This window comes from Temnothorax nylanderi, unplaced genomic scaffold, assembly GCF_030848795.1.
Source record: "Temnothorax nylanderi isolate EJ_2023f unplaced genomic scaffold, tnyl_v1.0 TNYL_tig0108_pilon, whole genome shotgun sequence".
NCBI lineage: Eukaryota > Metazoa > Arthropoda > Insecta > Hymenoptera > Formicidae > Temnothorax > Temnothorax nylanderi.
In genome coordinates, this window is record NW_027249170.1 from 511,457 (window position 1) to 524,274 (window position 12,818).

Genomic DNA, 12,818 nt, shown 5'->3' on the forward strand with positions numbered 1-12,818 from the left:
TTTATATTATTCCTTCCCAAATCAATCGGTTGCAATTAATAAAAATACTCGAGTTTTAAGTCTTAGGTTTTAAAAGATAGATAAACGAAACGTACTCCAAAGGAACGTGTAAAATCTGGCGGCCGTTAATAAAATATACAATCCGTAAACTGCACCGAGATGAAGGTAGACAAAGGCTATCAGGTTTCTCCAGACAATCTTCCACTGGTACTTAGGTTTCGAACTTTGTGCCTTTTGGATTGCCAATTTTTGCGTTACAGTCTTCTCTGCCGCTGATTTCTTTTGCGACACATCCTGCTGAGAAGCTTCCAGGAATAAAGTCGCTGAACTGCCGAACAAATTCGGCGCCATATCGCTGAAATATCTATAACAAGTATTTACAGCTCTAAAATTGAAGAAAACTGTGGTATATATTTGATAATGTTTTAAAACATTTACAACATATATTGAGAGAGAGAGGGGGGGGGGGAGAGAGAATTGGCGAAAGAGAATAGACATCTAATAGATAATAATATTCGCAATTGATCAATCAACATAAAAACAATTATAGGCTTAACTTTAGAAGGCTCGCCTTTCTAATTTCGTTAAAATTTTACAGATACGTAGCATTTACTAAATTCAGTCGGAGCCACTAGTGCGGAGTTGTAAAAATGCCTAGTTTCCGAGAAAATTATATTTCAATTATTCGGCTTAATTAACATTTTTCAAGATTTCAATATAAAAAAAATAATTAGAATTTAAAATATTTTGCTAAAATGTTTTATTTTATTAGAAAACTGTATGTACAATGTTGTCAAAATATCATTATTAAAAAAAAATTAAAAAAGCTTGTTTTCTCATTATATTTTTTGATATCATTGCTCGTCGATCGTTTATAAAAAAGTTACGTCATAAATAAACGTAACCACATGGGTTTCCAACTTTCCACGCGAGGTCCACCCCACACCGCCCCCTGCTTACAGTGCGAAACGAGGTTTATCATTGTACGGTTCCACATGGGTTTCCAACTTTCCACGCGAGATCCAACCCATATCGCCCCCTGCTTACAATGCGAAACAAGGTATATCATTGTACGGTTCCACATGAGTTTCCAACATTTCACGCGAAACGAAGTCCACCCCATATCGCCCGGTAACCACGAATATCTTACAGTGCAAAAAATGTAAGAAAATGAGCTTCTTCGATTTGTTTTTTTTACAATGACATTTTGGCAACATTGTACGTTTCCTAATACACTAATTGACTAATAAAATAAAACATTTCAGCAAAATATTTTTAAATTTTTGTTATTTTTTCATTTTGATACCTTAAAAAATGGTAACTAGGCCTAATAATTGAAATTTAATTTTCTCAGAAACTAGATATTTCCGCAACTATGCGCTAGTGGTTTCGAATACATTTAGTAAGTACTACGTATTTGTAAAATTTCACCTGTACAAATTTGTACCTGTACAAATTATATTACTTCTCGCTGTATTTTAACATGACTTCATGCTATATATGTATTTTCGCATTCTCTGAACTGGCGAGTAATGTCCATTTCTACCAATGCGGATTAACTTTAATCTCGGTTTAATTTACTTTTTATCCTCTTCTAATTCCTAAAATTAGAAAAGGATAAAAAGTAGGTTAAACCGAGATTAAAGTTAATCGGCATTGGTATAGAAATGGACATAGGTCTAGTTTCCAACGTCGGTTAACTGTAACCTTCGATTCAACTCACTCTTCGTCTCTTTCTAGAGGGACAGTTATAAAGAGATGAAGAGTGAGTTTAATCGAAGGTTACAGTTAACCGACATTGGTGAAACTGGGCCATAAGTGTTTTTTGTTACTCTGAACTGGTAACTTCACATCTCTTTTTGTCCAAGTTCTGACTGTCATTTTGATTTTGATCATATAATAAACTATGATCACTAGGCAAGTTTTATTTGAATTTTCTCACAGAAAATTACGTTATTTTTAAACCGCCAAATTTTAAATTTTACTCACAAATCAAAATGGTCTCATATTCACCGAGAAATAAGTGAGCAACTTACTATGGAAAAACAAAGGCCAATAATCGAGCAAACAGTGGATGTCAAATTTAAAAGTTTATTTCCATCTCAATAATACATACTACGTCGGGACGTTTCAAACTACACAGAGTCTTCTTCAGCCGACAAACAATGTTAATTAAATAAATGAATATAAGTTAAATAATAAATTAAAGATAGTATAATGAAATATTAGAACCGAGGATTCGTATCGATGGCAAATAACAAAGTCAATCGGAGTCACATCAAACATGAGAGCAATAAACTATTAAATGTAAACGATGTATAATATGTAAATATGAAAGTCGAATATAAAATTAATTGGTGAATCAGAAGCTGGAAGTTAAATCCATGATTTATTTTTCGTTTTGATGGCGAGAAAGACCCAAGTCAGTCGTGTTAACCAAGCATCAAGTTTTATGTCAAATTACTGGGTGAAGTCAGCTTTAGAATTAAATTCTACACTCTAACTTACATATTTACCAATTAATTTTATACGACTTTTTATTGGACTTCATCCATATAGATATTTACATATATACATTTTCTATTCTAACATATATACTGTTCTATTCTAAATCAGATTTCTATGAAATGTAAACGATGTATATATGTAAATATCTATGGATGAAGTCGAATATAAAATTAATATTCGCCCATATTTACATATATACATCGTTTACATTTAATAGTTTATTGCTCTCATGTTTGATGTGACTCCGATTGACTTTGTTATTTGCCATCGATACAAATCCTCGGTTCTAATATTTCATTATACTATCTTTAATTTATTATGTAACTTATATTCATTTATTTAATTAACATTGTTTGTCGGCTGTGTAGTTCGAAACGTCCCGACGTAGTAGGTATGTATTATTGAGATGGAAATAAACTTTTAAAGACATCCACTGTTTGTTCGATTATTGGCCTTTGTTTTTCCTTTGTTGAGACACACGAGCGAGATCCTTTTAATTAATTATTGATGCACAAATAGTTAGACACGATGTATCAAGCTATTATTTGATTCGGCCGCGACTATTTTCAATTGGGAAGGCATTAATGTGTACGTAATAAGCATGCACACATTGTTCTTTTAATCCGTTCACGGATGACAATTAATAATGCTGTAATGTTAATGAATATTATAAGAATAAAAGACTCGTTGAGAGACTTTCGTTCATAAAAGAAAAATCAATTAATTTAAATACAAAAAAATATTTTTGAATTTTAATTATTTTCTTATATTGAAATCTTGAAAACCGCGTTCAAGTTAAATAATTGAAATTTAAATTTCTCGGAAATTAGGCATTTCCGCAACTCCGCGCCAGTGGAGTGGTACTAAAGTCTTATAATGAAATTAACAAGTCTCTTACATTTACACAGTTTGTGGTTAAGCTTCATGTGATTTTGAAGACGAGTCCTGTGTTTCGTATATAATTTCGTGTATAAAGAGTTACACGTATAATTCCTTTTTAATTTTTTTGAGGCTTTTAATTAATTATTAAAAATTTATTTATATCTTCGTAAAAAACATCAAATTAATTTAAATAAAGATTTTTCTGTATAAAATCATTTGAAAGTCATATTGTTATCAAGAGACACGGTAGTGTCTCTTTCACATCTTTTTTTGAAATACATATTACTTGGGTTGAGTTAGGTAACTCAGTTTTGTGAATTATTTTGTTAGGAAGAAATAAAGCTACACAGAGAGAATTTTTTGTTATATTTTACCCGTAAATTCACTACAAACTTGGGACAACTTGGCAACACCAAGGAATTTTTAAAATATACAAAAGACATTTTACAAACAACGTGAAAAAAATTACCAAGCAGATTGGTAAATTTTGAAAAATTATTGAAATTTTCTAGATATATTTTAGTAAAATTAATCAAACATATTTTATATTTTAATGTAATAGATATTAATATTTTTTATTATGGTAGATATTAATCAGAATAGCTCGCATAAAATTCTTGGTGGTACATGTTGTCCCACAACTACCATGATTTCAAAAATTTTAAGAGAAAATTCTATCCGTGTACTACTATTTAGGATATTTGGATTTACAACATACATTGCGCGTGTACTTGGCGCCTTTTTTTTTACCTTTTTTGAAAAAGGTAATTTTGTACTGATGTAAATTAACGACACATCGCATTTCAGAACTACCTCGGTCATCGGCAAGATCATGGTAAATGGACGAGAACGAAATATATCAAAGTTTCGTAAATTATCTGCCTACATAATGCAGGACGATAATCTGCAATCACTTTTAACAGTGCAGGAAGCTATGCTCATCGCTGCTGATCTCAAACTTGGATTGAATGACCATGAGAAATTACAGAAGGTATAGATATTACTGACAACGCTATTGTGTATATAATTTTTCGGGGACTGTGGGGGAACTAAATAAAATATCTTATATAACAGATAAACAGAATCATTTCCGGTATATAAGTAATTTATTGTGTTAAGAAACGACAATTTGGATTTCCACGTGCAAACAATTATTTTTGCGTCGTTACTTTGTGACGCTTTGGTTCTCCTCTTGAACAATTATTATTTACATTTCCAAGATCTGCATCTGTTAAATAAGCTATAAGCTGTTAAATAAGTTATAATACATATCTTATTAGTCCAAGTGATCTAAATCTCGCTTTTATTAAACAATTTTTTATAATATGTGTAGATTGAACAACAGCGTGAGAAAAACATTAATTTAATAACGTACAAAAAATCGATCGGAAATGCTAATGGAAATCTGATAATAAAAACTAGCATGCGTATTATATTTGCAAATTTATTCAAAACTAGCATGGATTCAGAAGCGTATCTAAGATTCCTCGCGTCCTTGGCAAAGAGCTGTGTCGGTGACCCTTCCTTCCCAGAAAAAAATAACATCTGATTTAATGTATAAACATTTCATTACTTATATAAATTTATGAAAGTTACAATTTTATTTTTCCTTGTCTCGGCTAAAGCGAATTCGTCTATTATTGCATCTACATTTATGTGTGAAACCACTTCTTTTTCTATTAATAATAGTGCAAGTCTGATTAATCTTTCTTGATTCATCGCAGAACGGAGATAATTCTTTATTAACTTGAGCTTGCTAAAACTGCGTTCGCAAGACGCTACAGTCACTGGTAAAGTTACATAAATTCGAAGTGTATGCAGTCTTGATGTTTGGATAAATATCATCTAGGGAGTATTCTTGAATACATTTTAATAAATACAGGGGAGTTACTGATTCTAATTCCTCGATATATTAAACCGTTAAATTTTTCTTAATGTGGTGTTATTAAATAGCGTTGTAAATGTTGTTTTGTGTAATGAGAGATATAGTAAAATGGCGCGTGCTTGTAGTGTTCTAGTGACAGTACAAAGGGACTTTGACGGTTCAACGCGGTTGGCGGTGCGTAAATTAACGTTATATCGATCTTTAATAATTAATAAGATACAAAATTATAAATCCGACGTTTCAGCTCCGCTTTGGGCCATCTTCAGCTTTGCGGTAACAATTAAATCGAAATAATCTCACTTTCACCGAGAAATAAGTGAGTAGTTTCAAAATTTGGTCTAAAAGTAACGTAATTTTTCGCGAGGAAATCCAAGTAAAACTTGCCTAATAATCATAGTTTATTATATATAATCGAAATCACAAAATGACAGACAGAACTTAAGCAAGAAGAGAAATAAGGTCATTTACCCACCAGCTCAGAGAAGTGGAGTCACTTACCCACCAGTTCAGAGAATGCGAGAATATAAAGCATTGAAGGCATGTTAAAATACATCGAGAAGAGCAATACAACTTGTAAGTAAAGGATGTCGTTACAATTAAGACAATAATTACTTAGCATTCCCAGACAGAAATAATCAGTCAAATTGATGCGTCGATGAATAATCGAATACTGACTGATAACTTTGTTATATTTGACCTCATCATCATTGCTTTAAATTTATGTTAATTGAGTAATCACGAATATTTTTATGAAATTTCTATGTCTTTCGACTAATTCTATCGAATGCATAAAGAGACACGGTAGTGTCTCGCGCAGTGTTGGCGTAGCAAGACACAGACCGTATATTTATTCGCGAATCGACGAATTGAGAGATCCTTCGATTATCAAATCTTAACGACTAAACCGATGAAGTTCTAATGAGTAGGCTCAATCGATAGCTTGGGTTTGAATGATATATAATAAAAGTATTTTTTTTATTTTTCATTTATGTGTCCTACGAGCGGAGATATTGCGATGCAAAGTCCGAAATGTAAATATTTTACATTAAGACCGTTATTATCATCATCGTCCTTGAGAAATGTTGTTGCTCTTCCACTTTTTTGATACAAAAGGTCGCGAGCGCGGTTTCTTCCTGCACTAAAAGAAATTGTTGACACCATCATCAGCGTCTCTATGGCCGGTATTCATAGTCGGTTCTTATTTCAAGACCGTCTTAAGTAATAGTCTTAAGATGCTAATACGGCTCTGTGATTAGTTTATGACATCTTAAAATTGTAGTTAAGTCGGTCTTAAATACAAGAACCGACTATGAGTATTGGCCTATGATAATGTCTCTATCGTATTCATAAAATTTGAATTTCTCTAGACATTTCCGCAACTCCCCATTAGCGACTCCAAATACACATACGTAAGTAGGTATTGTAAGATTTTATCAAAATCGGAGGAGGGTAGCCCTCTTGTTTATATTTGAATATAATAAAAGTATTTAAATAAGAAACATTTGTCAAAAATTTAGTCTCAATATTTTTTTTCTTCAATATATATTGGCTGTCATTTATGCATGCAAATAGTAGCGTTATTTTTTGCGATATATTTATCATTATATTTATAGCGAAAATGGAAAGTATAAAAAATACAAAAGTTATTTGCGTTCTATTTATGCCTTTTATTCTTATGTAAAGTGATCGTTGAACGTTTGCTGTTTTTGTGTTTTACACATTATAAAGTTTGTGCATTAATTATCATTAATTAATGTTTTAACATGCTAATTGCTTATGTATCGTCTATTCGTCTATTGAAAAACAAGAATAATAATCAGTATCAGCAAAAAAAGGAAAGAAACCGATATCTATAGACTTTAGGAATCTTTTATTTATTATCAATATTCAACACTTTTATCTTTTGCTCGTCTGCTCTTTTACGTGATAAAAATCGGCGAGACGGTCTCCACATTGTCGCGTCGCCATTAACCGAAGATTCATAATTCTTTGATGACTCTCGACGTGCGTTATATATGTCCACGCAACGATCTCGTTATAGCTTTCCAGAACATTACATGCGGTTAATATGTGCGGCACACGTGTGGAAAGTATGCGTGCAAAAAAAAAAAGAGAATTCTCTAAACGTCGCACTTTCAACACAACGAACGAGTGTCTCGCGGTCTGTCCCGCGGAGAATGATATTCCTGAATTGTGTACGAAGAAGAGTGCCTTCGCACGAGCACGCTGATGTCGACCACATTAACGGCCCTTCACGACGAAGTGGTACGCGATTGTTGCGTCAGAGCAGCTTCGTAACCGCCGGTGATATTACATTAGCGCGCAATCTCATTGCGGTTCAGCGAAAAGTGGATTTTTTTTTTATTACGTTTATCTTTGTAAAAGCGTCGTCGACCGATCGTCGAAATCGCGATCTTTTATTTCTAACGTTATACCTCGTGCGTTGCGATTTTTTCGAAATCAAAATTATTACGTCGCCGATTTAAAGCAAGTAATTTTCATAAAATTTGAATTATGTCGTGAATTGAAAGATTTAGAAAATAGTACAAATAACATTCCTAGTAGCAAAAGCAGAAAAAAGTTAACTTTAAATGGCTGACACTTACTTCTCCAGCACGATAAATCAAATTCCTATAGATGCTTCAGAGAGTCGACTTAAAATAAACGCTCGGAACTAAACGCGCACATTCGTGTTCTTCCTCCTTTACGGCTAATTAGACACAAAGTACAGCCATCCCTCCTCTAGGCGAGTTCTTTGAGATTGACGATGACGTGAAGACGACGCGAGTTATGTAGGTGCCCTACTTCTAAATATTCCTTTCTTTCAGGCGCCTGCTTCTCTCAATGTCGAGAGTTTACGTGTAATTTAACGGAACCTGATATTCGCAATACCGCTAGTCATTGTGAATCTTACGATTAAATTATCGATACCGCATCGATGAACACCGACGTTTATGTGTCCGACATGTATCTAATATATAAAATTCATTCATAGTATAGCATTATTCTAAATTATTAATACTTTCTTGACTAAATTATAATATTTTTAATCAGATCGAAAGTGTGTTACGGATCATTTATCGAGAGACGATTCAGACAAGAAATTCACTTCTTCTATTTTCTCTGATTTACAAAACTATTATATAGCTTTAGTTTTTCTCATTATCGAAGAAAAAAATAAAAATAAAACTTAAATTCTCATGGATTTTTTATTTCGTTTTTTAATGTACTAAATAATAAAAGTACATCGAATTCTCTCTTTGGATGTTTACTGGATAGCTTAAGCTTAAATAATACTATTATATATGTAATTTTTGATTAAATAAAAATAATATTATATCGTCATATTAAAATATCGGAAATGGTTTACATTTTTCTGTAAACTTCGTGTTAGAGAAATATTATTTAATATTAATAACATGGAAAAGGATGTTTATAACATCACGGATATTAGATCATCAAAGAATGAGAACAGAAACTCTAATAAATACACCTCTTTCTCTTTCTTTCTATATTTATAGTAATTATAATCGGATAATATTATGCTGTCAGTCTTAGGGAAACATATTAGTCTTCGGAATCGGAGATTAGAAGTAAAAGTTCAAATATCATTGCGTCGAAAGTGTTCATGTTAAACGATTATCTGTGACGAACGTGTTTGCACAACGTTGACTGTCAATCGGCGTAGATGTTCGCAGAACAAAAATGCAACCGAGTTTGAGCGAAAAATTCTTGACTTACGCTAATATTAACTCTTTACCTAGAGTAACCAGGTTGACGTGCTATTTCCAAAGTAGCTTACGCTCTTCGTCTTTAAGAGTACGTCATAAATTCTTACTTAACTGTTCAATTTACGGCGTTAGAAGATAGCACGGTTAGAAAGGGGGGGAGGGGCTTTCAAACTTTAGAGAAGAAGCTATCAAAGAGAAAGTAGTATAATTAGTATAAACATTAATGTTACTCCGGATCTTAATATGATGAAGTATCTAAGATTAATTTGAAAGAAATTTATCAGTTGCGCATGAAGAGCATTATCCGTTTCAAAATCAGTAATAATTCTTAATAAAATCGGGTTATAAATAGCGATAGAATTTGAAACGGAATTCTACTTATAATTTTATATGCTGTATAGCATAGAAAATGTTTGAAGAATCTTCAATTAATGATAGAGTTTTGAATTTATGACTTCTGACATGTTCTTTGTACGAATGTACGTGCCGATTCTTCATTGAAGAATCGGCACGTAGACTCGTACAAACAATATGTCAGAAGTCATAAATTCAAAACTCTATCATTAATTATGGATCGATTGGAACGAACGAGCTTTAGAGATTATAATTGATTAAAGCTCAATTTTTAAGGACTGAAATTACGCAAGCTATTTGAAGCGTATATGCACTTTAGCAAACAACTATAATTATTTCTAAATTATCCGCTCAATTGTATAATTCGCCTGTGTTCCGAATTAGCCTTGAATAAATAAAAAAGCGTTTGCTTCTTGCACCCTTAATTAATGTACTAAATTTTGCTACACATATACCATCGACAGATGTCGTTTTCCTCATTCTTCTCTGATCAAAAGAGAAAAGATCCACGTGACTAAAGGTTAATTACGGATTCACTATAAGTCAGTGGTACAGCTATCTCCTCGTTTTCTGCAACTGTATTGCTGTCATGCAAGTGGTAAAGTACGGGTGTGAATAATCCTCGTGAAAGCGCTGTCGAAAACGTGTATCTCACAAACGGCACGATTTGAAATTTCACGATAACAAGATGGTTCATAACAAGACTGAAGGTCAGTTTTGAAGGATTAAAACTGTAACGATTCATGCCTCTTTAATTTTTAATAAAAATGTTATTACTAGTATACTAGTGAAAAACGTATTTTGGAATAGAAAACCTCGTGCTTTTCATTTATTTTTTGCATGCATAAAAATATACCTAGGTCAATACTGATTGTAAGTAAATAAACAAGGTATATAAATAAAATCGTACAATTTAGTATAATTAACTTTAGTATAGTTAACAGATAACTACAAATTTAATTCAAGACCAATACGTGAACCTAAAAATATACAAGCCAAATAAGAGATATTTACTTCGCTTGAAAATTAATATAAATTAAGAATTCTAATTGACTCGTCTGCATATAAATAAAAGAAGTGTTAAATCAAGACTTATATTTCGCTCATAAAAAAACCGTGTAAAAAATTTTATTGTTGACGCTTTTCTGCGATGCTAATTGGTTCTCTTATTGCGCTCTGACTTCATGAGCATCTGTCATCGCATATTTTAACAGTTTCATGTGTATCAAGAGGTTAATAATGTAATAGTAATAGTATAATATTAAAGCTAAATATAGCGCGCGCAAAGCGCGCGTCTGTGATGTTTAGTGTTGTATATAAGCAAGGATCTATAATATTTTTATAAAAATTTCAACTTTTTATCTCAACTTTTTTTCTTGATTAAACTATATAAGTATCTTCATTCAAACAAGTTTTCTTTGTTTAACGCAATTTATATCACATTTCAAGATTATAGATTCTTGTTTATATGTATACAATAAATCTTAATTTAATTGCTTTTTTATACCCTGGCTGAGGTAATATTTTTCGCAATAAAATTAAATTATTGAAACATTTAGAATATTAATTTAGAAGGACCAAAATCCTTGGTCTGAAATGTCTTGACGATAATCTGACCAAAATCAATGGTCGTATTATCATGATGATGATAGCCAGACAAATCGATTAGAATTCTTAATTGCTAAAAATATACGTGCGATTAATATGTACATCGCACGTATTTTCAAACACTTAAATTCTTTCGTTCATTTAAAGCTATCGAGGATATTATAACAATATCGAAACCGGTATTAAAAGGCCTTTCACAGTGAGTCCAAATGAAAATCGTTTAACAGTTGATATTGGTGTCAAGAAGTCTATTGTGTGCATAGTAAATCTTATCAAAGAATGTTTAAAATGCAAAAAGGATAAAAGAGAAAATTCAATTTTATCAGACATACATCCGCTCCTTGGATCTAGTATTGGCTTTAAACTATTTATAATTTTTATAGTTCAAATTTTTATATATTTTAATTTATAAATAAATTTCAGAGTTCAAGCTGAACTTTGATATGTATGTAGATATGATCTACTTTATTTTCACACCTCAACGCACAATTAAAAAAATTATTCCTGCATCTTGAATTTTCAGTTATCAATTCATATTTAATAAATTATCGTTTTTGTTTCATCAAGCATTTCCTCCTCTGTAAGAAACGTAAATTATTTGCAGTATTATTTCCTGTTTTTATTCAAACAGATAACAAATGTACTCGCATGCAAATTTTCAGTTTCTCCCACTTCACACGATATATAGTCGTATATAGATTATTAAATTTGGAAATATAACGTCAGGTTAAATAATTTAATAATAGCACACATTAATATAGTTAAATAATTTAATAATAGCACAATAAAATTAATACGTAGTATCAAAGCAAACGTTAATGCAATCAAAACTACTTCGAGATTGGACAGGCTTCACAGTACGCCGGAGAATGCACTTACGCGTGCGTTTCTCTTCCGGAACGTAGGCTCGGCGCGGAGAAGTGTCATCCTAGTAAAAGTGCTTGCGGCACTTCAAAACGGTACATGATGTAGTCGGACCAGAATACGTTCAAAGCGGAGAAAGGGGACGACCGTAGAGGGAAGAGATTGAGAAACGAGAAAGAACATAAATAACGCTACGCTTGAGCAGGAACAGGTTCTTCGGAAAGCAGGCCAATGGCGTCTTTAAGGTCATTGCCAATCGCGGATCGAAAATTCCTAGACTTTTATAACGGGCCCGAGGCGATTCAGACGGGATCGTGCAGCGTCTTACGTTTTCGACCGGAATGACAGGTTTCGCTGCCTTTACTATTCGATAAGGAAATTGTACAAAAAGCTGTACTGAAAATGTGTGATTTTTATGACCATCGTGTGAAGTGGAAGAAACTGAAAATTTGCATACGAGTACATTTGTTATCTGTTCGAATAAAAACAAGAAATAATACTGCAAATGATTTATAATTCTTACAGAGGAGGAAATGCTTGATGAAACAAAAACGATAATTTATTGAATATGAATTGATAACTGAAAATTCAAAATACAGGAATAATTTTTTTAATTGTGCGTTGAGGTGTGAAAATAAAGTAGATCATTCATCGGATTATTGATGACCGAAAATGAATGGACGCTTCTCGATGACCGAAAAGAAGCGGAGGATGTTGAAGAGGAACACTGACCTACTAATCCCACAGCACGTGACGTTTTCTCTCGAGATTCAACGCACGCTGCTACACGTATCTGACAAATAACGTACAACTTTCTTTTGAGGCGAAACGTACGTACGCTTCAATCTGTGATATTGTGCGCATCCATATGTTGATTCAATAAGATTCTTGCAATTCGGGACAATTCACAAAGATACATTCGTCAAGACGGGAGTCTTTCAGGAATAACACTACTTCCCTTAGAAAAATGTAATTCCTTCGTGTCC

The 12,818-nt window shown here is 32.5% G+C and overlaps 1 protein-coding gene across 3 annotated transcripts in view; it reads right to left on the bottom strand.

The window, feature by feature from the left end:
* Positions 1-12,818, bottom strand: part of LOC139775895 (acyl-CoA Delta-9 desaturase-like) — a 37,756-nt gene that overhangs the window by 5,001 nt on the left and 19,937 nt on the right. For all 3 annotated transcript variants that reach the window (XM_071712254.1, XM_071712256.1, XM_071712253.1), the window contains exon 2: positions 96-364. In XM_071712254.1, coding sequence (XP_071568355.1) covers positions 96-351 — 256 coding nt within the window. In that variant the 5' untranslated portion in view covers positions 352-364. The remainder of the gene's footprint in view (positions 1-95; positions 365-12,818) is intronic.